The sequence below is a fragment of the Scleropages formosus genome, chromosome 10 (assembly GCF_900964775.1).
Source record: "Scleropages formosus chromosome 10, fSclFor1.1, whole genome shotgun sequence".
Classification (NCBI taxonomy): Eukaryota; Metazoa; Chordata; class Actinopteri; order Osteoglossiformes; family Osteoglossidae; genus Scleropages; species Scleropages formosus.
Window position 1 is genome coordinate 20525063 of NC_041815.1, and position 27981 is coordinate 20553043.

Genomic DNA, 27981 nt, shown 5'->3' on the forward strand with positions numbered 1-27981 from the left:
CAGTCAGCCGATCGTCTAATTCCGACATGAAGCGCTAATATAAAAACGAGGTGTCAGTATGTAATCAGTAGATGGAGGTTTTTCGTAAATTCAATACCTGTATATATTCACGTCATAACACTTTTGTGTAAATAATTATACCTCAGGTTAAGATGATGTTCCTAATTTGACATTTTGAGCAGCGTCAGTGCAATTTTAACTCAAACTGGAGTGCGCCTTGCCTTCTTCTGTGCCATGGGCATGATAGTCATATGAAGCGAAGAGACAAAACGAAATGCGACTCTCTTGGTTTCGGAATCAGCGGGCCAGCAGAACACCTGTCTTCTTGTGCGTCCTCAATAGCCGAAGCCACTTCCTCCCGAGCCACATCCTTCAGCCGGTGCGTCGCGCACAGTGCCAGGGCTGCGCGCTCTGGTTTACACACTTACAGCGTGGCGAGAACGCGCAGAGAAAGCCGTCGTTCGGTCAAGTCCGGCCAAAAGAACGCGCGTCGCTCCCGTGCGGCGCACTCGCACACACTGCAAACATCCCCGAGCGCTCGCTCCCGCTGTCCATAACCTACAGGAGAAGACGCGCGAGGTGTGCTGTATTTACCTTCGCTAGGGTGCGGGAGGGGAGAGGAGACGAGAGAAGGAGGGGGAGGGGGGGGTGACTGGTGCGCGCGGGCTGGGGGCGGGGTCGGGGTCGGAGAACCACCAACCGGGCGGCGCCTGGTGCGCCAGTTGCCCCAGCCCTCTCCTCGCGCTCTGGGGCTCGTAGCCTGAACTTGAACACGGCGCAAGAGCGACCAGGACGGCGGCGTGGACAGCGGGACCCACTCAAGCCCGACCCCCCTCGGACACGTTAAACCTCATTAAGCGGCCGGAGCTTCAGGCGGGGGACGCGAGGCGAAAGGAGCGCAGCCTTTTGTAGCGAACAGGATGTCCCGACGCAAGCTGGGCAGCCGACCGCAGCACCTGAGTGCGATTCAAGGTAAGAACGAACGAGGCGAGGAGGAGGTATGAGCGCTGTGACTGTGCCGCGCGGGCGTAACAGCAGCCTGTACAGCGAGTGATCGGAGTGCCCGAAACTTGTACAGTCAGTGCCCCCCCCCGCCCCGGTACCCTCACCTGAGCATTTATCCAGTACACTCCGGACGGTAACCAGCACCGCTTAGCAATTTCACTTTTACCAGGCAGGTTCACTCACAGTTTAGGTGCTTTGTGCGCGCACCTTGACATTGAAGTAGAGTAGACTACTGTGTATCACTCACACACACACACACACACACACACACACACACACACACACACACACACACACAGGCTACCGTGTGGAAAGAATGTATTAACCTATCAGCTCTGTGTTCAGACTTAATTTTATATGATTCGCTGTCTCCTCTTATCTGGCTGGAATTTGCAAAACAGATTATTTATTGTGATATTTTTCTCAGTTCCAGTTTGGGCATAATAAGGCACGCCACGGTACTTCCTTATTGCATCTTGCCGGTAACTCGGGTTCTGCTCGTTTGTTTTTTTTTTTCCCTTTCTCTCCAGCGGGAGCGTAACCGGCTAATTAAGATTATCTTTTTTTTCAAAGAAATAAAATGACAGAGAGAGAGAAACGCGAGAGCTTCTTCGGAATGTGTCGCCGACCGCGTGCTCGAGACGCTTGGCGCGTGCGGCGCACGGGGACTAGTGGAGGTGGGGGGGGGGTGTCGAAAGCGCGAGCTCAACCGTCCAAGTTTCGACCCCTTTTACAGTCGTTACCACTTTCCGACTTGGCCCGTCTTTCTGGCCGCCGCGGCCTATAATAAAGGTCGTTCGGGAGTCGTGTTCATGCGCCGCTTCGACGTTTTGAAGAAAGCCCGCCGCGCGCGACGAGCGCGCGCCTCCTCAAATCACTACTGAGGACGAGCGCTGCGTGTGGCGAGCGCCGTCGTCTCGAGCCGCTCCGACGACGCGCCGTCTTCCCTGACCACAAAGCCGGGCCTCCCGGTAACGCGCTCGACCGCGCCTTGCTCGGCCGGGCTGCACAAACACACTAAGCACGATACAAACAGGAAAGGTGACATTTTTGAATAACCACTTGTGAAATGTTTCCTCTTCGGCGCTGTCTGTACCTGTTCCAGCGCTGGCGGCCTTGCCGGGGCAGGTGTATCCAGCTCTGCTCTGCCGGCAGGGCGAAGCCAAGGCCACGCAGGAGTTCACTGCCACCGGACCGTGAGCCAACGCCCACGGACGGAGCTCGGACCTGTGGCTCTTCTGTACTCGGGCCGGGGTGCCGCTCCTGCTTCCCTTGTGGCAGAGGATGTCCTCGCGTCACCTCCTTCCATCGACGCCGGGGGGGGGGCTCGGGACGCTTTGAACGGTTCTCCTTTGCCGTACCCAGTGCGTCGTTTCCAAGATTGTGCCGTGCTTGTTCCCAGAAATAGCAATAAGGCGGCAATTAAAAAGTATCGGTCACTTGTGCCTTGATGGGCATTTCCGCCGAAAATGTGGACGAGTTCATCGGAACGCCTCCCGCACAGGGGCTTAGAAACTCGCTCCGACTCTTGTATTTCAGGTGCATTTTTACACGATATGTAAGCGAGGGTGATCTGCTGCAGGTGTTTCTCTTATAGGGAACCTTGGGGCGGTGTTGTAAAGGACCGTTTCCATGGCTGGATGTAATCATTTCGTTCCTCCTGGTACACAGTCGACGTGTGAGGTTCCTGCGATCGTGATACCCGTACGTTCATGACTGAATAGTCGACCGCAAGTGGGAAGGAGAGCTTGGAGCGCAGCGCACGTCTGTCTAGTTGCGCTTTGGAGCTTCTGAGAGGAAGTGGTCAGTGTTTGCTGACCAGACAGACTGTTGACAAAAGAGACAGACGTGGGGGGGGGAGGCATGTGTTAGATTCAATTCCACAACAAACTTAATTGGTTAGACACAGGACTTTGGCTTAATGTCTTTTTTTTTTTTCCTTTTTCAACTGCCAGTAATAAAACTGTCAATTTCAGACTGTCTTGCTATTCCTGCCATCATATTCTCAGTTCCACCGTTGGCCAAGTTGAGAGGGACGGTTATTAGCCCTTTAAATGTTGCATATTTGCCGCGTATGATTTGTGGATACAGCGGTTCTCCAAAGAGTGACGGTGTCTCCCTGTTTTATGTTCCTGTGCTTTGCAGATGCCCCCGAGCCTAAGGTCGTCAGCAGCAAAGTGCTGCTCGAGAGGATGTCGCAGTCGGAAGTTGGGGGTCGCGACCTCCTTACCTGTGGCCAGTGCGGCCAGGCCTTCCCTCTTGCCCATATCCTCACCTTCATCCAGCACAAGCAGGGGGGCTGTGGACCAGGGAGGGTCTGCCAGAGTCAGACAGGACTCCAGAGCCACACCCCGCCCTCCCCGGCCAGTCGTATGCTGCGACGCGGCCCCGCGGCGGCCAGATCGAGAATTGAGTCGGGTTACGTGGAGTTGAAAAGGGCCACGGACCAAGTCCAGGGGGAGGAATCCAACGTGAAAGCCGAACCGGGCGTAACAGGTGAGCTCCAGCCCTTTAATTAACCTGTTTTTTTTTTTTTTTTTTTCTTTTGGTTCCCCTTCCTTTTAACGAACTTTCCCCAGTCCGACTCATTAGCCCTGCGTTGCTGTGATGGCGACGCCTTGGCGAGTTAAAGACGCCGGTGCTAATTGCGTGGAAAAGATAGGCAGTGGAGAGGTACGGCGTGGCCCTGGGGGGGATCCCGCCGCGCCCCAGCACCTGAGCTCGCCCTTGTCTCCTTGACTCGGTCTCTCAGGTGAAATGTCCAGGTAAACAGCGCGCGTGCAGGCCGCTGCACTCGGCCCAGAGTCCTCCCTCCAATCGGGCGCTATCCTTCTCTCCGTGATTGCTTTCACGAGCATAGCTTTAAAAACGAATGGACATTTTTAGACTTCCAGCAGCACATTTGCTTCCCAGCGGACTTACTGCAGCCGCCCAGCCGTTCCTCTTGTTAGCCTGTTTAGGCGTCAGTGAAACGCACTAGATGGAGGGTCTCGGTAGTTAAAGCGCTTAGTAAAATTCCCGGTCCGGTCCGGTCCTGACCCGGGCGGTCGCGGTCGCGCCGAGCACAGTGGAACTAGGCAGAGCTCTGCAGCACTTTGCAGCGAGGGACAGTACCGCGATAAAATGGTCGTCTCCTGTGCCGTTTCTCGCTCTCCCTTTCAGCTGGTTATGCAGGTGCGAGGTCACGCTGTGGCTCTCGAGTGAGCTCTGAAAGAAACGGTTTCTCAAGCCCTGGCCGCTACCGGTACGCTGAAAAAAACACTTTTTTTTTTTTTTTTTTTTTTTTTTTGTGGGGTGGTGCATGTTGTGCCATAAGCGAGCCTGCAGTTACGTGGCCATCGCTGATCTTACAAAATCCGTATAGAATACGGACGCGTGACGGCCGTACGCAAGCCGATTAACTTGGATCGTTGTTCCTGCATGTTGCCTATTTGCATGTGTGTGCACCCTGCTGCATTCTCACGCACACATGCGTGTGCACACAGAGACCCGCACACACACACACACGCACACGCGCGCGCACACACACGGTCGCACTTCCTTCCTTTGTGTAACGTTCCCCAAGCCCCAGTGAAGCACAACTGCGCTCCGTCACGCCCTCTGCTTCTGTCAGTCCACAGCCTTCCACCTCTGTTTCCGTCCCTCCCTGCCCCTGTTTTCATTTCCGTCACCCTCAGCTCGCGAACTCGTGCGGTCTGGGCCCTACGCGCTCTCTGCCCCGAATCTACGACTAAACTCCTGACCATACAAACATCCATAAGCAGGGAAATATCATCAACACACTCAATGCTTTTATTTGTTTTGGTCTTTTTTTTCAGCAGGCAAGAAGAATCTGCTCTTTGAGTTTGATTTAAGTAAAGATAACGTGACAGTCTTGTGGATAAGGGGTAAGAGTGTGCGTTTTTGAAATGACTGCGAGGGCGACGATGCCTGGCTGAAATGTTAAAAGTGAAAGAAACAGTCAACGCGAGAAACGAATCGTCGCAGGAGCGTCCTCCCCGACAGACGACGGGACCGCGTTCGAAGGGACGGTCTACGGCGGGGTTCCCATCTGCCCGTCTCCGCCAGCCCCGTGTCCCTGTCCTGCGCCTTTTCCTTCTTTTCGCCATCATTGTTTCGGTGTTTTCCGAACCCCCGTGATTTTTTTCCATCGCCCCTTCTTCTCTAGTTCTGCCCCCCCCTCCTCCACCTCACCCCTTTCTTTTCTCCTCCCTCTCGCTGGCTGCCCCAGTCCCGAGGGACAGGAGATTCTGCCTGCTGCTCGTTAGCGCTCACAGCCAATCTGCATTTTTAATTAGCGGTTATTGCTGCTGCTTAATATTCAAGTGCATCCCCAGGCCAAATGGGAATCCTTACAAAAAAGTGCGTGGGGGGGGGTGGGGGGGAGCAGATAGAAAGAGAGAAAGAAAAACCAGCTGGGTATTGTATTTCACCCCAGGACACAGACACAAAGCCCCCCTCCGCCCCCAAGGGTGATAGAGGTGGTTGTCGAGGGGTGGGAGTTTCTGTTGCGATTATTGGGTGTGTGGTGGTGGTGGTGGTGGTGGCGGGGGGGCATATTCCGTAGCGTTTCTCGACCTGCTAAGCATTTTCATTCCTCTTTTTCTTTGTCTCCCCTCATCCTTCCTGATATGTCTTCACTGCTCCTCTCTGAGATTTTATTTCACTCCAGGCAGAGTGGAAGACTCTCCTCTTTTTAATCTTTTCACTCCTCCCCCCCCTCCTCCCCAATAAAACACAGAAGGATTTTGACTTCAAGAAACATAAAAGAGGCTTATGCCGTTCTGGCTTTGAACCTTCAGGAAAAAAAAAAAAAAGAAGAAGAAATGTTTTTCTCTCAATTTTATAAATTCTTTTCCCTTTTTTTTTTTTTTTTTCTCTTCAAATTTTCGATTTATGCGGAAAGAGCTCATTTGTCAAGGGGGCTGACTCAGGCCTGATTTGCATAAAGCCTTCGTTTTCTCCGTTCCGCTAATTAGCAATTTGCAGCTTTAATTGGCGAGTGCCTCTCGAAAAAGAGACAAAGCTAACGACATTTAAAAATATCTCCAGATGTGTTTGAATCCCCATCCAGTCTTTCGTTTTCTTCTCCCTCCCTTCATCCTCCTACAGCTACTCCCCTGTTCTGGCCTTAAACACAGAGGCACCTTGACGCCCACCGGTCCAGGTGTTTGACAACTTCGGGAAAATTCCTGTGAATGCAACTATATGCGGCAGTTTTTCTGAATTACGTATAAATTTTGTACCGAGGATGACTTTTCCCCTTTTCGCGGCCTTTGTTTCCCGTAACTGCAGTTATAATGAGATCCTCCTGAATCTCAGATGCTGAAATGTTATTTTCCAGCTCTTACGTTTTTGTTTGCATACCTGCAGTAACTCCCCAATCGCAAGTACTGTCCTCCGGAGCCCGCTTCTGCCGATGACCTCCTGCGCCTCTTTCTCTGTCCCGCAGACGAGGAGCCGTCCAGCTTCACCTGCCAGGTGTGTGAGGGTGTGCTTCCCAGCGCCTGGGCCCTCCTGCAGCATGTACAGCATAGCCATGGTTTCAGCATCTACCAGGAGGAGGGAGCTGACTGGCAGCCACCTATACAGCCCGCCACGTTGGAGCCCCGCCACCTGAGCTCCACCCTTACAACTGCATTCCCTCCCGCTTCCCTGCGCCTGTCCAGATCGCGCCTCCCCGCCAACTCCGGGGCAACTCATTCCCCGTCTGCCTCCCAGGAACTGCAGGCTCTCAACTTCTCGGTGCGTCTACGGGAGCTGGCCGAGGTCACTGCTGGCGGCGTGGTTCTTTCTCCTTCCCCTCCGCCCGCTGCCTCGCCCTTTCCGCATTCTGCTCCTCACCAGACTCTTTTCGCCTGCGAGCTGTGCGGCCAGCGGTTCCAGTCGCTGCGCAGCCTGTCAGCGCATCGCCGCACCCATGCAAGCGAGAGGCCCTACTGCTGCGGCCTGTGCGAACAGGCCTTTGCCCAGAGCGGTGAGCTGGCGCGCCACATGAGGAGTCATCGTCAGGGAAGTGCCTGGTCAGGGCACGAGGGAGATGAGGCAGCTGGGGAGGACGGGGAGCTGAGGATGAAGGGTCAGGAGCCGCCCGCCGACGCCTCTGTCATCGCGGAAAGGGACGCTCCTGAACTCCGCCATTCGAAGCACGCGAAGGTTGCGGCAGGTTCGGAGGCCGTCAGAGTCCCACGCCGAAGCGGCCTGCTCAACTTGTTCCAGCCGCAGGGCGAGGCCGCGGACGGCGAGAGCGAGGGTCCCGGGGAGCCCCTGCAGGCCTCCCCGTGCGGCAGCAGTCCGTCCGAGGGCTCTCTGGAGAGCGGCGAGACGGGAGGAAGCGGGGAGAGCGGCATCGCCAGCGGCGACTGCACTCCCAAACGCCAGGAGCGGGACGAGAGGCCCAGAGAGTGGGAAAGTGAGTGGCGGGCCACCCCAGCCACCATGGTGCAGGAGTGGCAGCAGGAGAGCGAGCAAACGCGAGGCACCGGAGGAGTAGGTGGACGCAAGAAACGGGAGGAGGCCTGCGAGTACTGCGGTAAGCGTTTCCGTAACAGCAGCAACCTGACGGTGCATCGGCGCAGCCACACGGGTGAGCGGCCCTACCACTGCGGCCTCTGCAGCTACGCCTGCGCTCAGAGTAGCAAGCTAACGCGCCACATGAAGACGCACGGGGCCCGGGGCACGCGGGCCCCATTCTTCTGCCAGCTCTGCAGCGTGCCTTTCACGGTGTACGCTACGCTGGAGAAACACCTCAAGAAGGTGCACGGCCTCAGCCACGCTGATGTCGGCACCCACGGGCCTGCCGTCAAGCCTGATGGCGATGCCGCCTTGGAGGCCAGCATCGCCGCCTGCTCCGAAATGAGCCTGATCTCCGATGACTACACCGAGGCCGGCAGCGACCTTGATCTCCGCAGCGAACCGAACGCTACCTCAGCCGCCACCGATGTCGCCGTGGAGCACAGCACGGCGTCTGCCTAAATTGCACTGTCGCATCCCGCAAACGATGAAAACAAAGCGCGCCGTTTTCATATTCTCCTGTGGCAATGATGTTCTTATCGGTCACGGCAGAAATAAAGAAAAGGCCACCAGTGGACAAATAACCATCAAGCACTCAGCTAAAATGCAAAGCACTCTAGTTGCGGGCAGCTGACTGTACTGCGGTACCAGGGTGTACAGATGCCATTGTACTGCTGATACTACTGCCCTTTTCTTGATGACAATCTCAACACCGGTACCCAGTTGGCCCACAGCGTTGCCCAGAAGATGGTGAGATCAGCGAGATGCTACCCCATGTACAAAGCACCACACGAAGGTGACCGCAGACGGTGCCCAAACCTCTGCTGATGCCCACCCGAGTTTGGTGGACGGTTCTTCCTCCGGCAATCGAGTTTGGGAGCAAGCGGAGCTGCTCGATTTGGAGCGCGGGTGGAAAAGGGGCCCAAACTGGACTCGCAAGCATTCGTTTCCACTGGAAAAAGGTGGGAAGTGAGAAGCCCTTTACGAAGACGAGCCGAGATGAGATTACTGAAGTGTGCGCGTGTGTATATACGTTTTGGTTTGTTTTGTTTTTTTTTTTTTTTTCCTTTTTTTCTCCTTCTTTTCCTATCAGTCCCCCTCTCAGAGGAAACGGGGGCATTCGGCATCTCTGGAACATGGTTGTGGAACTTGGGCTCTTCTACCCTCAGCGAGCGAAACTGTGCTTCTGGGACAGAAATGAAGAGAACTTCCGAACGTCTGTGTGTAGCATTTCACAACCGGGTGGCTGTGGGTTTACAAACACAGTGGACTTTGAAAGTTTTTTTGGGACATGCTCTTATATTGGTGTTTTACGCCGTTTCCTTTCGTGTTCTTCTGCTTGTCTCCTGTTGACTTTCTATGCATCGAAAAATTGCTGTGTTTTGTACTGTCCTCAAACAAAAAAAACGGGTGTATTTTGTACTTCATAAGGCTTTTAGGTGTATGTATGTACTGAACTGCTTTGAGCCCTTATGCATGTTTTGCTGCCAGAAGTCTATTAATAATATATATATTTTTTTTCTTAAAATATGAATTTGTACTCAAATGGGCACATGGGGCGGACGGTAGGAAACTGATCAAAGTGCTGAACTGCTGTGAAAATAGGGGCTTGTCATATTTACTCGTTGTTAGGAAGCGATGGAAGCTTGCTGGATGCATTGGGTAAGTGCTTCTCTGTGTCTGTCCAGTACGGCGTGTATGTAGGGACTTTTGTACATTTCGTTTTCACTCCTAGCAAATGAAAATAATTAATGTTTGTACTCTAATGGCAGGGAAACATTTTTCTGATCCCACATTTGGGGTGGAATTTTGCAAGTGTGTGCATGTGAAAGGCTATGTGATTACTGAACTGAAAAATGTTTTTATTCAGGGACCAGTGCACTGCAGATTGCCAACACATGGAAAGTCGTCCTAGTCGTTGTGCTCGTCGTCGTTGTTGTTCCTCTCCTGGGTCTGTCTGCTGCGCTCTCCTGTCCATCTCTCAGCATCTGCTTCGCTCCCTTTTTTCACCTCTCCGTGCAGGGCAGGGCTTCGGGCCATTTTCCATTGTAAACTGCCTCTATATTGTTAGTGTTCTAAACATGACCAGGATTATTAAAAAAAGAAAACTGAACAAAGGGAAATGTGCTGTCTTTTTGTTGTGTGGCGCAGGACGGTGAGTCGAGGCGAGCCGCAACTTGTTTGGACACTCGTTCGGATAACAGGGGCCGTTGACGACTTATGTTTACTCGCAGGCTGTAATTGTCTTTCAGATGATAAATATTTAATGTCACTTCCACTGTCAAAGGGATTCTGCCCGTACGCAGAGGTCTTTCTGATCATTTCCAGTCCCAAGAAAAGTGTGAACTGTGACACCCACCCATTCCTTTACTCTGCAGGTTGTCGTGAATCCGTGTGCAGGAGGAAATGAGGTGTCTCACGTGTGACGTGTAGAAGCCGAAGGTGAGAGCAAGGTGTGCGAGTGTGTGTGCCTTCGTGTTGGATGAAGGGGTGGCGGTGGTAATGGCGTTAATTGCTGACTCCGTTGCTGGAGCACACAAACCCATGTGCCAGCATCTCCAGACCAGACCCCGCCCCCTCTAATGAGTTTGGAGCTCTATGATCTCGATAGCTCGTTAACAGCAGGCTCATTTAATGAGCTTTCAACAGGGTGGGGGTGTGGGAGGACCATATGCAACCTCGATGGCGAATGCCACCTATCGCCACCCCCCTCCTGTGACAACATCCCTCGTTATCGTCGTGCCGAAGATGGAAATTAAGATATTCTTTAACCAGGTTCTTACAAGCAAACTACGCAATGAGCAATCGTGTTCCAAGCAGATTCACCCCCCAGAGATTTATGCACCCAAGGAACTGCTTTGTTTGCCTCCAAACCGAGACAACAAGCAATGCCTTTTGGTTGCTGTCTGGGCCCAAGTTATATAATGTAATATGATATAGAATATAATTGCCTCCAGCAGGTGGGTGAGTTCCCAAGTACCCTTTGTCTTGCCGTAGCTCCACACCTCCACGGCAGTTCCCAGACCAGTGGCATTCGTGGCAGGCCAATCACAGATTTACTCTTTATCAGGCACTAGCCCCTCTGCGCTCAGGAGTGACATCATCAGCTGACCACGCCGTGCCCCGAGTGCAGCTGCATGTGGACTTTGAGATTTAATAGCCATGTCGCAGCAGAACAGAGGTCTTTTGTTCATCCGGAATGAAACGAAAAGATTGCAAGTGTCTCATCTCTAAAGTGTGTGATTCCGTAGACAGGGCTGGTGTCAAGGTCATGGATGGCCTTCAAGTTTCTCAGAAGGAATTCTGCATAGGAGGAAACGGCCTTGTAGGGCAATCATTCCACAAGTAACATACTCTTGTCTCAATTTGTCGGAATTCCATTATGAGGTAACAATGATTTTTTTTTTTTTTTGACAATGCTGACATCGCTATACCACCTTTAAAAACTTTGTACAACCCCCCCACCCACTTAGAGTTCGTGCATGAAATCTGAACCCTAGAATTACCACTCTGTCCTGTTCTTGTGCGTCACTTGATAGACCAGATTCCTAAAGGGTAGCAAACTCTCGCTTTACCCAGAATATAATCACATGAAATAACGAGGTGAGGTGGCAAGCTGAATTTCCAACTTACATAATTCTGTAACACCTCAGTGCTAAATTCAAGCATTGTCTTGGATGAGCAGAACTGTGAGCGGAAGTAGAAGTGGTTTTCATTAGTATCTCGTGTTATTTGTCAAATTATGTGGTTTCTCCGTCTGCCAAGGGCCCTGCTTAGGGCCTTCAAAACAGTCCTAGGAGGCTGCTGTTATCACTGTCATCTTATTGTACCCAGGTGACAGAGTGGCAGCCAGTGAGACCCACCGCTGCAAACATTTCAGAAATATTTCGTAATGCTCTGGGCTCAACGGTCAAACACTGTAAAATGGAGCTTGGTGCTTAAGGGGAGCTCAGATGGCTGTCATGGAAGATCGCTGTGCTGCCTGCAAGAACACACTGGGAGGACCGGCTCTGTGCGTCTGTGGGTGGATCTGCGTAGCGTGTCTGTGGCTTTCTCTCTCTCGCTCTCTCTCACCTCTATTTCTCGTTAGGCAGACAGTGAGACCCAGCAGCCTGGCCTCCTTCCAAGGTGGCAGCACACAACCGCCACCTGACTGGCAGGTGATAATTGGAGCAGGACCGAAAAGCAAGGGGAGAGGAGCGAAAGAGAAAGGAAAACGAGAGCACAGCGACTATCTAATGCACTGAATTCATGGACTCTGTGGCGCTTCTCCAGCTGTATTTACTTCACAATTATCCAAAGTGACTTTTTTTTTTTTTTTTTAAACCACAATTTTATGCTTGATGATTTTAGGCTCAGTTACCATCTCTAGAGTACAACAGCAGGATGCCCACTATGCCCCCTGCTGCTGAATACATGAGCTACACATAAGTATGTGCTTCACTGAAATGTGCTTTGTGAAGTATAGTCACGTAACAATGATTCGCTCACAGAAGTGTCTTCTGCGCACTGGGCTGCACCTTGTCGCCCGAGCAGTCATGCTTACATACGTGGGTCAGGGCCTATACAGCTATGGAGGAAACTGGAAAAACTGGCCTCCATAATGACCCCCTTAGACTAGGGCATACCAAAAGGGCCAGGTGTCTTCAGGGTAAAACACTCCTGGAATTGTTTGTAAGAACAGCCAACTTGACACCTTAACACGTGAGCATCCAGCTGTAAAGAAACGCTGGAGGTGATATCAACTTGATAATCAAGATGTAGGTGTTACTCAAAACTTTGTGAAACACAGGCAGCAGTTGAGATAGCTCAGCCTGTCGAACAGGGAGAACTGAGCGGAGAGAGGGTCCGAGCTCTTTATCTACCGCTCTGCGCTAATTAAGCGTTGATTGGCTGCCGCTTTTGGCGCCAAGGGTCGCGGGGTCAAAGGGCACGAGGTGCAGAAGTGGCGGGACAGTCGCGTCGTTGGGAGCGCGAGCCTTCCCAAGAACGAGTTCGATCCCACGCGCACAAAAAGTTGGGAGTGTGAGAACTGAGGGCGGGTGACAGAGTTCTCTCGCAGTGCATTACTTCATATTTTAGTCTAGTAGTTTTGTTTATCGCGCACCCGTCCGTTTAAATAGAGTCGAAGCCACTCGCTCTGGCGCTGCAGCGGACTTTGGATGAGCCATATGATATGATATAAACCCTTTGCACACGAAGTCTTTTGTGCGCTCTCGTTGGGTTAGCCTTGTCACTCGGGCTCCCTCAGTTGGTTAAACCTTCACCATGACGAAACTTTCGTCGAAAGCACGGCCACTTGATGCAGAATCGGAGGTGCGCGGAATTACATTATCATGGATTTTTTTTTTTTTTAAAAACATACGCCTTCTTCCTCCAAAAAGCAACTTCTAGTGAACTGTATGATCAGCCCACACACCTATTGGCTTAGGCTACTGGGGTCACTCATCCATATATCGGTGGAACAGACACACACTATGGGTGAACATCATATCTTTGGAGTATGGGAGGAAACCCACACAAACTGAGCGGGGATCGAACTCACATCCTCTCACACCACCCAGGTGCTGTTAGACAGCAGCGCTACTCGTTGCGCCACCGTGAGCCTCAATTGGCTCCGCTCCACTTAACCGAATACATTTTACTTTAATTTTTCAGTTTGTGTGTGTGGTTGTCCCGGCAAAAAAGGTGTTTTTTCTCCGCTTCGCACTGGAATAGTGCTGTGAGTCTCCCTCAACATGTCTTTCGTGACTAACTAAGAGAGGAAAAATACCAGTTGTGTTTGAATTTCCCCCACTTTGCATTTTTGGTTTAAAAATGTATAAAGTCTTTGATGCTCACGCGCTTGCTGCCGGCTCCGGGGCGGAGGCGGGGGCAGGGGGGGCGGAGTGGTGGTTGGGGGTAATTAATTTACTCCAGTTTGAGGTAAACGGCGGTGCGATGAGGGTCGACTGCCCCCTAATGGCGGGTCTTCGGGAAGGAGCTGTGCCTGTCGAGCTTTCGGGCGTTCAGTCCTTGGCCCACAATTACAATATTTCTACTGTTGATGCAACGGAACGCTAGATCACGGGGACTGTTGTGCAACAGCTGGATCCCCCGTCGTGCCGATCCAACCACGAACGAAGAATGTGCTCCTTATTATTACCTATTCGCACACATGAAACGTTTTTTTTCGTTTTTTTTTTTTTTTTTAAATCAAATTTACGTCTCGTAGCCCCGGCACATCGATGAAATCTGTACATCGCCACTGGCTTTATTCTTTGCGTGTCAATGCTTTTGTTTTTCTAAACATACATGATCATCTGCAAAATTTGCTGACGCGCAATATAAAGGCGGTCGATTACACTGGATGATAATTTACAGCAATCTTTAGCACCCCTTCCTTCGCCGGGGGGTCTTTACATTCCTCCGTGGGATGGTTCCACTTATTATATGTGCTCAGCGAGGTCTCCGTGGAGGAGCCCGAGGTGTGTATGTGTGTGCGCGCGCGCGCGCGCGAACCACGGTACAACAAAGTACTTGTAGGCTCGTCCAGGCGCTGCGCCCCACTCTGCTGCGCTGAGGGTCTTGCAGCTCTGATCTGCTCTCCTCTCCTCTCGGGTTCGGATCTCACCCTTCGCTGCAGCTGCAGGGTCCGCTCCTCCAGCTGTCTTCGCACTCCACTGAAGCATGGCCAGCAGCGCTCTCGAACCCGGGTCCGCCGCGAACCCGCACAAGTTCAGGAACCAGGACTACGAGTCCCTGCGGGACGGCTGCGTGAAGTCGGGCTCCCTCTTCAGCGACCCGCACTTCCCGGCGGACCAGCGCTCCATCGGCATGGCCCCAGACGCGGACCCCAAGAACGCCATCAGGTGGCTGCGACCTAAGGTACGAGGCGTCTTGCTCTTCGTTGCCCTGCTGTCATACTGAGTCAGAAACATACAGCTGTGTGTCTGCTGGAAACATCTGGCGTGTACAGGCTTCTAGATGAGATCCCTCTAATCCTTTACAATTCAAACAAATGTTGAGAAATATTACAAATTCTCTATATTACACTGATGGAATCCAAGTGTAACTCTGCCCCTGTGTTTGAATTCACTACAGGTATGTTACCAGGGTAAAGAAATGTCAAAAGCCACTGGTAGGAGTAGAGGAGGGGTGGCAGGACACCACAGACAGAGCACTCTTGTGTGGGTGGTAGAGCCTATTAACTATTTGTTCTTCTTCCTTCCTTTATGGCATGGAACCTGTAACTTAGAGCAGACTGTCAACTGAGCATAAATAAGGTACTTTTTTTTTTATGTGTCCTGCATTAAAAAAAAAAATAGTAAGGATGGAACAGTGATGGGGAGATATTTATAGCATACAGCTGGATTCACTTTAGAAATAAATGGAAAGATAATGTGAGGATTCTGAGAATCTGGACAGATCTGTCTTTTGGGGTCTTGGCCTCGGGCTGTTTTCTTTAAAAACAGGCAACGTTGTGCTGTCTTGATGGTGAAGACCCTGGTTGCGTACTACCCTACAGTACAGTGTGATTTTTGTTTTTGAGAAATGCTATGAGGCTTGTACTTTTTGCCTGGCTGCAGGAGATCAGCAAAGATGCGGTATTCATCGAGGGCACCACGGGCACAACAGACATCTGCCAAGGCCAGCTGGGTGAGTCTGATATCTTTGTGCCCAGACCTACTGGACATGTGTGACTCGTAGGATGGCGTGTGGTCTCTTAATATACAAACTTGGAGGTACTGGAGGAATCAGCACATGGTCTCACTGATCCTGCTTGCTGTTATCACCAAACTGCCTGTCCCACAGTGAACGATGGTTTCGTTTGAAATCCCAGTTTCTTGAAGATTCTGACCATTGCTCCGAAGCTCCGATCCAGAATTCCAGACGCTGTCCTTCATGACCATTCCCAAAAGAATCAGAAGCCATGGCCCTACTAACACATCTGATTCTTCATATCCCCCTTTACTGCACATGTACACGAATCCGTTAGTTCTGTTATTTGTACATTAAAAAAGCGCTTTACTTTTTGTTTTCCACGCTCACATGTTTGCCTCTGCGAGTTGTCATGTAGCGCTCTGCACGGGAACATGTGTTAGAAATAAGTAGCAGAACAAGCAGACCCCTGCTGAGAGCTGGCGTCGGAGCAGACGGCAGCAAGCCCTGGACCACAAAGCGCTCTCAGAGGCTCGGACACACGCACATACACACGAAGACAAAGACGTATGCACGAAACCTAGAGATAATGACCACTCACAGGCAAAAGCAAATACTCCATCATACAAAACTTACACACTGTTTGTTAGTAATTGTGGATAAAAACTACACACATTTATTCACTTAGCAGACACTTTTTTCCAAAGCAACTTCCAATGAACTCTATGTAATGTTATGAGCCCACACACCTTATTCACCGTGGTGACTTACACTGGGTCACTCATCCATACATCAGTGAAACACACTCTCTCTCTGTCACTCGCACACTACGGAGGAACTTGAACAGCATGTCTTTGGACTGTGAGAGGAAACCAGAGCACCTGGAGGAAACCCACCTAGACACAGGGAGAACATGCAAACTCCACACAGACTGAGCGGGGATCGAACCCACATTCTCTCACACCACCCAGGCCCTGTGAGACAGCAGCACTACGCACTGTGCCACCCCATATGAGAAACTGAGTCCCCCCATATGTAAATATCTCACATTTAATTCAAATACATCTCATATTTCACACATTATATTTACTTGCATGTAAAAGTGTGTATCTTCATAGATGCGTGTTATAAAATGAGCTAAACACAACTAATGGGACTACCGGATCAGATGTTAACAGTTAGCAAGGAATGTGTGTGAGAGCCAGAGGGTATTGTGTAATCGTCGACCCCTTACTGCGTTTTTTTTTTTTTTTTTTTTTTTTTGCAGGCAAATGCTGCCAGTGCTGTTTGTTGTCTGTTTCTGTTTAGTTGGGTCTGTTGTCACTCAGTCCTCTCCCTTATCTGTCCAATGCAGGTGACTGCTGGCTACTGGCTGCCCTGTCCAGCCTAACTCTGCACCCCACCCTCTTTGCCAAGGTGGTTCCAAGTGACCAAAGCTTGACTGAGTCCTATGCCGGTATCTTCCACTTCAGGGTAATGGCACACAGTGGTAAACACACGATCACATAACCTCTTCAGCGTGCATCTTGGCCCAGATTATATCATGCGCTGTCTGTCTTTACGATGTATTTACCATTGCACATTCTCGATCAAAATGTTCTGGCCATGTCACATTTAGATATTTCACAATGATGTGAAGTTTGTAATGGTTTTAATTAAGGGTGTGGAATGTGAGGGGGTACATTTACTAGCGGAACATTGCGTCCTGTAGAGGATATAGAAAGCTATGCCTTTTTAACGACAATGTATAACACATTTTTAATAGGAATATTACACTGTAAGACAAACTCGGCAGTGGGAACATGTTCAAAATGTTTCCATGGCTCCTACTAGGTTTAAAATCAACAAAATGTTTTTATCCCTGATTATGTGACATAGGACCGTGATATATAAACTTTTTGGCGTGACTGTGTCCTCAAGGCAAGTGGAGTGTGCAGAGAGAGAGTAAATGTGAGAATTTGAGAGGCCCAGGACAGGATGACAGTAATTGTGGCCACAAGGAGCTCAGTGAAGAGAAGTTGGGTGAGATCCAGACCGATAGTGGTCAAGAGCAGTAGAGTCACTGTGTAATTAACTCTCCTGGATGTCTGGTGTTGTTCTGATACTAATGAGAAAGAGCCTTTAAATTAGTATCCCTGCACTGGAGTCTCCAGTGTCTAACTAGGGCTCATTCCAGCCAGGACACTGTCACTTCCAGTTTTCACAAGCTCGCTATCAACTCTTATTGCTCCTGCATGGGTATTATAAGCCCAGGAACATCACTTCATTACGAAACATATGTTATATAGTGAAAAAAAAGTCATGTTTTATAAAATTTACACAACATCAAGTTATGACACCATATGAATTACGTATGTTCACCATAGTTCAAAAGCATAGCTGTCGATTTCACTTTATTGTCAGATTTGCTCTATTCACTTTGGAAAAGTGATTTTGTTATTTTGGCCTATGTCAGAATAATCCAATCAAGTTTTATCCAGTTTTATTGTGCATAAGTGTGAAATATTTTATTAAATTTGTATTTGCTTTATTGACACTTAACTATTGTGTATTACTTTTAAATTTATTCCATTTCTTTATAGTAATAACGCTTGACATTATTTTATGTTAATCTTGGTCAGCTATGGGTGAGTGCCTTTGCTTTCCATTAATGCTTAAACAATGAGCTGAATGGCATGTTATGCAGAGTGTGTTAAATCATAAGCTCGTAATACTGCATGCAGCAATTGAAAATATTCAGAAATAATGAATTCTACATTTGCGGGAAACTGGAGTTTTGGTAATATAAATGAACATTAAATGTAAAAATCTTCAGTTATACATGCATTCAGTTTTTAAACCCAACCGAACAACTAGGATTGGGGCAAATACTTAATATTTATATTACAATGGACACTGCTGAACCAGACAGTCTTACAGTAATTTTTTCAACTGTGGATTTTTATTTATTTTTTTTTTAGTTGCAAAATCCTAGAAGCCAAGAGACCATACCCTGCAGGTGATGCTGTTAGGGTTGGTGGTATCAACCTGAGAGATCAAGGTTTTGTTTGCTAAATATTTTCTACAGAAAGAAAAGAGGTCTGCTGATTTATTTTTTTTCCCTCCCCTGTTTAATGGCTCATGTGGTGATGTTGAAAGTATGTGTGGCGTGATCTTACATGAAAGTGGCCTGTGTGTTTAGGATTCAGGCTGAAGAGGAGATGAGTGAGTTAGGCATCTGGTGGGACGAAGGAGGGGCTCTGCTCTTCGTCCGGGCAGGCAGCCCCTGCCCAGGGGCATAAACCATCCTTCTGGCCCCCACATGGGGACCGGTTGAGGCCTGCCTACATCCACTAACTGCTTGGGTTACTGAAGACGACTTGCAGCATAGAAACGTGCACACAAACACATGAGCGCCGCAGAGTAGTGCTCACACAGCCCAGCAGACACTCTGCCTAAGTGTTTATCAGTGTAGAACCAAGACCTCGCTGCCATTATCTCATGACCAAACCAGGCCATGATCTCCAGCTTTGGAGTTATACCCTGTTTGTGAGACCTTGTTTTACGTTCCCCACCTTGCTGTCTCCCTCATGCAGTTCTGGCAGTACGGGGATTGGGTGGAGGTGGTGGTTGATGACTTCCTTCCTGTGCGCAATGGCCGCCTGCTCTTTAGCCACTCCCGGACCCTCAACGAGTTCTGGAGCGCCCTGGTGGAGAAGGCCTATGCTAAGTGTGTGTGTGTTCATGTTTGTACCGCTCTCTGTAAATGATTGTGCATGTGTCTCACAGACTTGGAAACATCCCCATCAATGTGTGCGACAGTGTATGATTCAAAATAAGAATGGAAAGTATTCATACAGTGCCTGTACCTGTAATCTTCCATATGAATGTCCTCCAGAATCAGCATGTCTACTTCTCTCTGCCCACCCCCATTAGGATGGCTGGGTCCTATAGCAGCCTGAAGGGGGGCAACATTTCTGAGGGAATGGAGGACTTCACAGGGGGCATTGCACGTTCACTCAAAATTTCATCCCGGACACCCCTAGCGTTGTGGAAGCTCATCACTGCCTCTCTGTCTCGTGGCACTCTGCTGAGCTGCTTCATACAGGTACACACACACATCTTTTCATTCTCCCACTCCACACACACGTGCAAACCTATCTTTCCAGTTTTCAGGTCAACCCTGCTTTGTCTCCAAACATGCACACATCCACTCCTTGGCACCAGTCTTTACATATACACACAATCTCTCCTGGTCCCCAGTTGTTCCAGAGGTTGACCCATAATAAGTTCACTGCTATGTGGCTGTTCTTCACCGAAGTGACATCTTCCCATTTCATTTGCTCTTCCTGTCCTCAGGTGGCGAATGTTCGTGAGATCGGGACAGTGACCCCACAGGGCCTGGTCAAGGGCCACGCCTATGCCATCACACACAGTGATAAGGTGACTGCTTTCATGCTGACTAACATCCTGATGGTTGTCTGTTACAGACACCGATGTACGTGTTACTGGAAGGACACACTGGATTCATCTGACAAACTCACTGTGCTGTAAACGACATCAGTAAATGAGGGTGTTGAGTGGCCTTGTTTCTCTGTCTGTCTGAAGGTTTATAATAAGTCAGGTGAGGTGTTTCTGCTGAAGCTCAGGAACCCCTGGGGATTTGTGGAGTACTGTGGGCCCTGGAGTGACAAGTAAGAGGACATTTGTGTTTTAGGGTCCCACAGAAGTGCCTGTGTGTCATATTCAGCTCTGTGTGTGTGTGTGTGTGTGTGTGTGTGTGTGTGTGTGTGTGTATATACAGCTGTAAAGATTAGAACAATGTTTATGCTCCCTCTGCGTGTGTGTGTGTGTCCATGCAGGTGCAAGAACTGGGATGAAGTGGACAGCGCCGAAAAGAAGCGGCTTGAACTCATCAAAGTAGAGGATGGGGAGTTCTGGTGAGTTATGTTCTCGCGCGTTTACGCACTTTCCTCATTACCAAAGTTAAAGATACTCATATGCAATCTGTCGTCGTGATCACCTCACTTACAAGAAGGCCAGGAAATAACGATTCGTTTTCTCTGTATTTTTAGGTCCTTCTGGGAAATGTACTGTAGAATTCTCTGCGATAAAGTGGTCGTGTAGATGTCACTTCTTAAATACAACTTGACTTTCTGACACTGTGAACGCGTGTACAGAGCCTACTCAAACACACACGCGTAGATATAATACACACGTGAAAAGACTTTTTCCCAGGAACTGACACAGGTTCTCTCCCTCTCTGTCTTCTCCACGTAGGATCAGCACAGAGGACTTCAGCACTCTCTTCCACACAGTGGAACTGTGCAGCGTGAACCCGGACTCCCTCGCCGTGGACGAGGAGGGACAATACTCTTCCCCTTCTTCCTGGACCATCACCTCGTACCAGGGCGCCTGGGTGCCGGGCTGCTCTGCGGGGGGAAGCTCCAAATACGAGCGTGAGTGGGGAGCAGGAGGTGGCAGGGGGAGAGTCTACTACAGTTGTTGCTTGTTCATTGTCTCCCACTTACCTGCACCTTGTGTCTTACGTCTCTTAAATTTCTTTTTTAATGGAATTAGTGCCGTGTGTAATGAAAATGGGACGACTTGAAACTAAGGTCTGTATCACCCAAGTCTGAGTAAAATGCCCATTTTCTTTCTCCATACCTGCCTTTCAGGCTCATTCTGGAAAAACCCACAGTTTAGACTCACCATCTCGGAGCTGGACGACTACGAGGATGAAGATGAGTACTCCGCCGACGAAGAGGACGGCAAGACAGACGCACTGACGCTGGCTCCCACCACCAAGCTCAAGGATAAAGCGACCGCAAAGCCGAAGGAGAAAGTTATGAAGTGCACCATGGTAGCAGAGGTGCTGCAGAAGTACAGGAGACAGAAGGACAAGACAAACTTCCTCCAAATCGCTTTCCACATTTACATGGTTGGTGAACAAGTGTAGAAAGAGCACATTTTCTCATTATTTACTTTGTATTCTTTTCGTACACTGTCGTTTCACACACACACACACACACACACACACACACACACACACACACACACACCTACTAGCTGAAGCCACTTCTCCCAAGCGGCATCACAGCAAGCCGGAGCCTAACCCAGCAACACAGGCCATGAAGCTGGAGGGGAGGGGACACACCCAAGACAGGATGCCATTCCATCACAAGGCACTCCCAGGGGGACTCAAACCCCAGACCCCCCAGAGAGCAGGACCTGGCCAAACCTGCTGTGCCACCACACCACCGCACCCTACTGCTCATTGTCATTCCACTGTTAAGGAAATAATGAGATACTCTTCAATTTTTATGTCATGATCTTCAGTGTTGTATGAAAATTATTTCTGAAATGTTCCCATCCAGTGGGTGGAAGTTATGTGTGCATGTCATACTTACATTGACATCAGCTTTTAACACCACTACTGTGATGAGAAGTCAGTATTTCTCAGACTCTTTTGTTTTTTTCCCCATTCAGATCCCCCCAGAGGTGAGTACAGCCACAGCCATCTCTGTTGTGTTGGGGATTCTTTTAACATCATAGAAATATGTAGTGTATTTTATGTTCATATGGTCAGTCATTTCACTGCACCTTCTTAATGAGTCTACAGAGCTTCCTACCCATTCACCTCCTCATCTCCCTCAATCACCTTCATCCTCCATTCCTTGTCTGTACATCCACCTCCTCTGTGCTCCCTTTCTCTTTTCTTTACTTGTCCCTATCTCCATGCAGCTTGCAGGTGAATCGAAACCCCTGGGCCAGAAGTTCTTCTCCTCCAGGCTCCCAGTGGCCCGCTCTGGGAAGTATCAGGCCCTGCGTGGGATCCGGCGGAAGGTCCGCCTCAACCCCGGCACTTATGTGGTTGTCGTCTCCACCTGCCAGCCTAACCAGCAGGGGGACTTCTTCCTACGGTTGTTTTCCAAGACCGGGAACACACTGAGGTACGAATGAACGAGTCAGAGTGGGTGCAGAGGGAAAAGGAGGTGCTATGACTAAGGAGAAGGAGGTGGGAAAACTGGGGGCAGGCTGTCTGTTCTGCTGTGCTCTGACTGCTCCCTTTGTGTTGCAGAGACCCAGACTTTACCTGCACCTCCAGCTTTGCCACAGTGAGTCTGATCCAAAGCAATTTACCTCTTGCCTATGCAGTAAGGGGGAATTACCTCTGTCTTCTTACCAAGAGAAGTATAGAGTCACAAAAAAGCAAATCAGAAAATGTAGATGAGTGTGTCTTTGGTTGGAGTGTAGATGGGAGAAGAGGCGAGTGCATTCTCACACTTCGTGTCTTTGTCTGTACTTCATAGGTGGTGCAATCAAACCCTCCCGCTCATGAAGATTATGCTAGAGTTCAGGAGCTGTTCAACCAGGAGGCAGGAGCGGTACGGTTTCCATTTACATTTACATTTACATTTATTCATTTACCAGAGGCTTTGCTCAAAAGCAACGTACATCTCATAGAAAATACAATGTGTGTTACCTTATTAGAAAGAGAGACATAGATGCAGATGTGTGATACTTAAGTACAGTTAGTTGTTTCTTTCCACCATGTGAACCAATGTTCATCACACAAATAGCTGCAAAAAACACACACACACACACACACACATTTTCAGAACCGCTTGTCCCATATGGGGTCGCGGGGAACCGGAGCCTACCCGGGAACACAGGGGCGTAGGGCCAGAGGGGGAGGGAACACACCCAGGACGGGACGCCAGTCCGTCACAAGGCACCCCAAGCGGGACTCGAACCCCAGACCCACCGGAGAGCAGGACTGCGGTCCAACCCACTGCGCCACCGCGCCCCCTGCTGCAAAAAACTTTATCCGAATATTGACGATTCCTAATGACATTCCTAATATATATATATTTTTTAAATAAACATTTACATTACATGAGTAACTGCATGATGGTTTATCCATTGTGTAACAGATATGATCTCAAATTTATAGCGCATGAACACATTAACTGTTACTGCAACAGAGTCAAACTGAGATTGAACTGCAGTATAGATTTACTGTGTTTTACTTTAACACTGTCTTTTTACTCATCTCCATCCATTTCTGTGAATCATACGCTTTTCCTCTTTTGTGTAACATTGTTTTGTGTTCATGGCAGGATGAACGACTGGACGCGGTTGAGCTGATGAAACTGCTGAACACAGGTAAGAGGGCAGGCATTGCACCTGAAGGGGAATCGACTGACCCCAGAGAGAGAGTCCCTTCTCTCGGTCATACAGGAGCACTGGACCGCTGGCAGAGCCATGTGAGCTCGCTGCATTCAGTGCTGGCAACAGCCACAAGGTGGCGCAGCAGCACCCACTTCCCCCCGAGTGAACCGCTCTTCTAAAAAGGCTCCGAATGAGCCAAGAAATGTGTGACGTAGTTGGAGGCTTATTTTTGTGTCAGCAGTTTGGACAAAAATATTACAAGAACAGCATGTTGACTTATTCACGGACATTGTCATGAATGAATAATGATGATCGTGATTGTGGTGGTGGCGGTGGGGATTTTTAAAGGCACCAGCATTTTTGTAGTTACTTTATTTTTAATATTGGTATTGATAATTGCATAATTTGTATTAGCATAATTTAAAATTAAACAAAAACCTTTCACAATTACAGGTGTACTAGATGCAGTGTCTTGTGTAGTGAACAGGTGTTGACTGCTCTCTTCCACACACTCATGTTGTCAATCTCTGTCATGCCCTCGCTGACACCCTCTCACGCCCGCAGTCCTGGAAAAGGAATACCACCTCCCCTTGGAAACCTGTCGACAGCTCATCTTTGCAGAGGACGTATCCTTTCTTTACCTCCCCCCGCTCGCTCCCACGTTCACCTCATGTGCCGTTGTTTTCCCACCCTTGAAATACTGTTTCTTGACCCTCTAATGGCAGACCGGAGGGAGGAGTAGGCTGACTCTTCCACAGACAGTGCAGCTCCTGTCAAGTCTGCGCAAGCTGCAGGTACGTCTGTGTGGGGCCGCATGGCTGCACTGACCACATGGTCCACGCAGCACACCGCTCGCTTGAACCCCATGTTCATATGAGAAGCAGCTGAAGAAACCTGTTACTCCTTCACCTCAGTTCAGATGCCCTTTGAGTGAAGCTTGTAGAACTGTAGCGGCTTTCAGCTCAATTCGGGAAGTAAATGAGTGGTGCGGGGTGTGGGTCAGTGCTTAGATAAATTTGAAGAGAAGAAAGAGGTTTTGGGTGATTAATATATGAAATATTGGGGGTGCAGTGGTGCAGTGGGTTTGGCTGGGTCCTGCTCTCTGGCGGGTCTGGGGTTCGAGTCCTGCTTGGGGTGCCTTGCGACGGACTGGCGTCCCGTCCTGGGTGTGTCCCCTCCCCCTCCAGCCTTATGCCCTGTGTTGCTGGGTTAGGCTCTTGTTCACTGTGTCCCCCATATGGGATGAGTGGTTTCAGCCAGTGTGTGTGTGTGTGTGTGTGTGTGTGTGTGTATGTGTGTTTGTGTGTGTGTAATTTGTTGATTAAATGACACAGCGGAGGATGAGCTCACTTTCGGGGGCTTACACTGGCCAGAGTCTCGTGATGGGCATCTCAACAATATTTGACTGATACCTGCACAACTTAAGACAACATTAATACAACAAATAAAAATAACAGCTGCATTAGGCACAAGCCTACACACACTTCCAAACCCCCTGGTGTGTCTTCCACAAGTAGTATAAGATTATTGGTCGTGCCTTCATAGACTACGTGTCCATCTCTCTGTATCTCTAATGGTTGGATGGCCCTGGACTGTAGAAAATTGTTCCATTCTCCTGTAAGGTAAGAATTTAGTGATGTTTTACTACTCTTAAACACTACTTGAAAGGTTGAACCTGTACTAGATGGTTGTTGTAATATTTCACAATGACAAAACAGTCATTGGACTTCATCTGTTACTTTGATGGATCCAAACCATATGTTAGACTTTTAGAAAACTGAACTTGCATTCGGTGACATTTTATTATTTAAAGCAAAACATTTGTTGCTTAGCTGATGCTTCTACCTATTTTAATTCAGTATTTTGACCCGTTTAAACAGCTGGATCTTTTTACAGGAGAAATTCAGAGCAAATTGCCTTTTTAATCATAACGGTAGAAACGACTCCCGTTGGTTCAGGTGGAAAATCCTCATTAACTGCTCTGTCACCCACTGCATACTTTTTCTGTCTTTCCCAGTCCATCTTCATCAAGTACGATGAGGACTCATCTGGAACAATGAGCCCTTTTGACCTGAGTCTCGGTCTGCAAGCTGCTGGTATGTATTTCCACTCCATAGCATAGCTCACTCAGTGCCTTTGGGATCTACATCTGTGCTCTAACTCGGATCATTAAGAAGGCTGCAGTACATGGTCCCTCGTTTTCCACAAACGCTTATCCAGCCCAAAGAGAGTGAACGAACCAAGATGTCCTTGTCTCACCACCTTGCGTCTTTTCTGCTCATCCCGTGTCTTTGTCGTGCTTCCAGGTCTGGAGTGCGACAAGCCGGTTCTCCAGCTGCTTTGGGAACGGGTCGGCGCAGGTCTGAGCCAGCTGCCCTTCCACGGCTTTATCTCGTGCGTCGTCAAGCTACGCGTGCTCTTCGGTAGGCAGCCTTAACCCCATTGGTGCATGTTTACGGGACCTGCACACTCACAGGACTTCGCTGTGAAGCCCCTACTACAGCGACACCCACATGTGGCTTTAGGGTGGAGCTTCATGTACCTTTACCCAAAGTTAATACCGTCGCCCGGCATGTAGCCGGCACAGCTCTGGCCCCGTCATCGAGCTGTTGCCACAGCCGACGCCATTCTGCTGTCCCACGCACCACAGCCCCGGTCGCATCGGTGCGTTCGGCCCCCGGTAAAGGGCAGCAGCACCGTGTTGCGATGCACTCTGCCTTGTTAATTGTGCTAGCCCCTGCTGTCGTACACGTTCTTCTTTTCCAGCCCTGTATGAGTCAGAGAGCAGTGAGGAGGTGAAGAAGCGTGGCATCAATGCGGTAAGTCCACCCTCCCTCTCACTTCCGCCCATACTTCACCTGTCCACAGCCCCCACTCCCCCCACCCCCACCTCTAATAGCCTTTTGCTCTCTTTCCTCTTTCACATGAGCTGCTCACAGTTATATAAATATGCAGAAATAAATAAATAAAAAATAAGACATTTTGGAAAATAGTCCCTCGACTTATCCAAATTATCCAATTTTGTCGCAAAAGTAGCATTCATCATGTTCTGTAATTGTAGAAATTATTTTAAATCCAGTTACCTGAAATACCTTTAAAAGAGGATTTTAAAAATTCTGTTCTGTTCTGCACTTCCTTCACAGTGGTTGCTGAAACTGCTGGCAGTGTGAGCTGGGACAGACCCTGGCAGTGGCGCAGACATCAGGGTGAACACGGAATCGCCCACAATCACAGGGCTGCCAGCACTATGCTTCACTTTCCTGCTCTGCTCCTCGCTAGTTCCAAAGCAGCACCCTCTTCGAATGACCCCCTGTGCCTAGGGCTTTTCAAGCATTGTTGTTAATCATATGCAATCAGTGCTCTCATGGTAAATGGAAATCCTATAGTGCCTTCAGTAAAGCATCTGGCGTTCTTAAGGATGTGCATGACTATCTTCCATTCACATGCAATAAATTAGTTCCCTTATTTGAGGTATGGCATATACGGTTTTTTTTTTTTTGCTTTATTTTCCTTACCAGTACAGGAGCATTTAAATCGTAATATTTCAGGGTAATCCTTCCCTATACACTGTCTCATGCACAGACCGCTCATCTTATATCAGCATCTTCGAACACCTTTTGAAATAAATTAACTGTTCTGTAAACAGTAGCTTCAATCAGTTCTTGTCTGTTTCAAGAGCAGAGCCCCATTGTAGGAGCTAAGCAGATGCTATCAAATGCAGGCCCATGCTCACACACACACACACACACACACACACACACACACACACACACACAGAAATGCAGTGCCACCATGAGGGTGTGAGAGTGACAGCGGGTATTAAAAGCACTGCACGCAACGTCTCTATTCTTATCGCGCTGACGCCACGTACGGCGTCATTACGCTACCGCCCCCTCCTCCGCCATGTTCCCCTTCCCTGCCGCCCTCCCTCTCTGACATTCTAGTAACTGTCTCAATCTCACACTTCCACTCTTCCTCCCTCTCTCTCCCTCTCTCACACAGATGCGTACACATATGCTCTTCTTCCTGCTCCTATTTATAGACCTGTTTCCTCATACGACTTCCTCCCCATCGTTAGGCAACTGTAAGTGGGTTGCCAACGGCAACAGCCCAACCACCTCAGGACAGACAGAGTGGGAGAAGGAGGCAGAATGATGCTGGATCATGGACAGATGTGTATGTTTTTGTGCGTGCGTGCAATTCCTCTGCTTTTCCTGCCATTCTTTCATTCACTCTCTCTCCCAGTGGAGTTGCTCTCCCCCCTATGAGTTTTTGCTTGAGAGAATCTGGCTCTGGTGGGGAATTGGCCGAAGTGTGCAAAACCAGGATTAACATTCTTCTGGGACAAAGTAGAGTATAGTGTAGTATATTATAATGGGAGGGCTCTGTTCGGCGGAAGTATACCTCGTCAGCAAGACCTGTTACACACACATTGCTCAAGTCCAGATTTTAGAGATTTTCATCTAATATATTTAATTTGAAAACCAAGCGATAATTTGACAATGCTCAGCTTCTCTTTTGCACCACCTTGTCACATTGGACTGCCCCGTGTTCCCCATGGACCTACCAAAAAGGAAAAAGGTAAAGGGGGCACACACCTGTAATTCATGATCCCTTCCGCTAACTCTGTTGAGGGTGTTTGTCTAACGTGTTGCAGCGAACACCTTG

At 49.3% G+C, this 27981-nt stretch overlaps 2 protein-coding genes across 2 annotated transcripts; both read left to right on the top strand.

The window, feature by feature from the left end:
* The first annotated feature begins 694 nt into the window (after window positions 1–694).
* Window positions 695–9889, top strand: znf296 (zinc finger protein 296). Its single transcript, XM_029255407.1, has 3 exons — window positions 695–972; window positions 3151–3501; window positions 6458–9889. The coding sequence occupies exons 1-3, from the start codon at window positions 921–923 to the stop codon at window positions 7978–7980; spliced, it is 1926 nt and encodes a 641-aa protein (XP_029111240.1). The 5' UTR covers window positions 695–920; the 3' UTR covers window positions 7981–9889.
* Window positions 9890–13395: 3506 nt separating this feature from the next.
* On the top strand, window positions 13396–26939 carry capn12 (calpain 12). The gene is made up of 21 exons (XM_018748319.2): window positions 13396–14385; window positions 15087–15156; window positions 16514–16632; window positions 18735–18868; window positions 19075–19246; window positions 19498–19581; window positions 19747–19832; window positions 20001–20078; window positions 20419–20597; window positions 20817–21079; window positions 21628–21639; window positions 21883–22091; window positions 22220–22256; window positions 22452–22526; window positions 23262–23307; window positions 23878–23939; window positions 24039–24107; window positions 25331–25409; window positions 25620–25736; window positions 26080–26132; window positions 26457–26939. The coding sequence occupies exons 1-21, from the start codon at window positions 14188–14190 to the stop codon at window positions 26481–26483; spliced, it is 2169 nt and encodes a 722-aa protein (XP_018603835.2). The 5' UTR covers window positions 13396–14187; the 3' UTR covers window positions 26484–26939.
* The last annotated feature ends 1042 nt before the right edge of the window (window positions 26940–27981 follow it).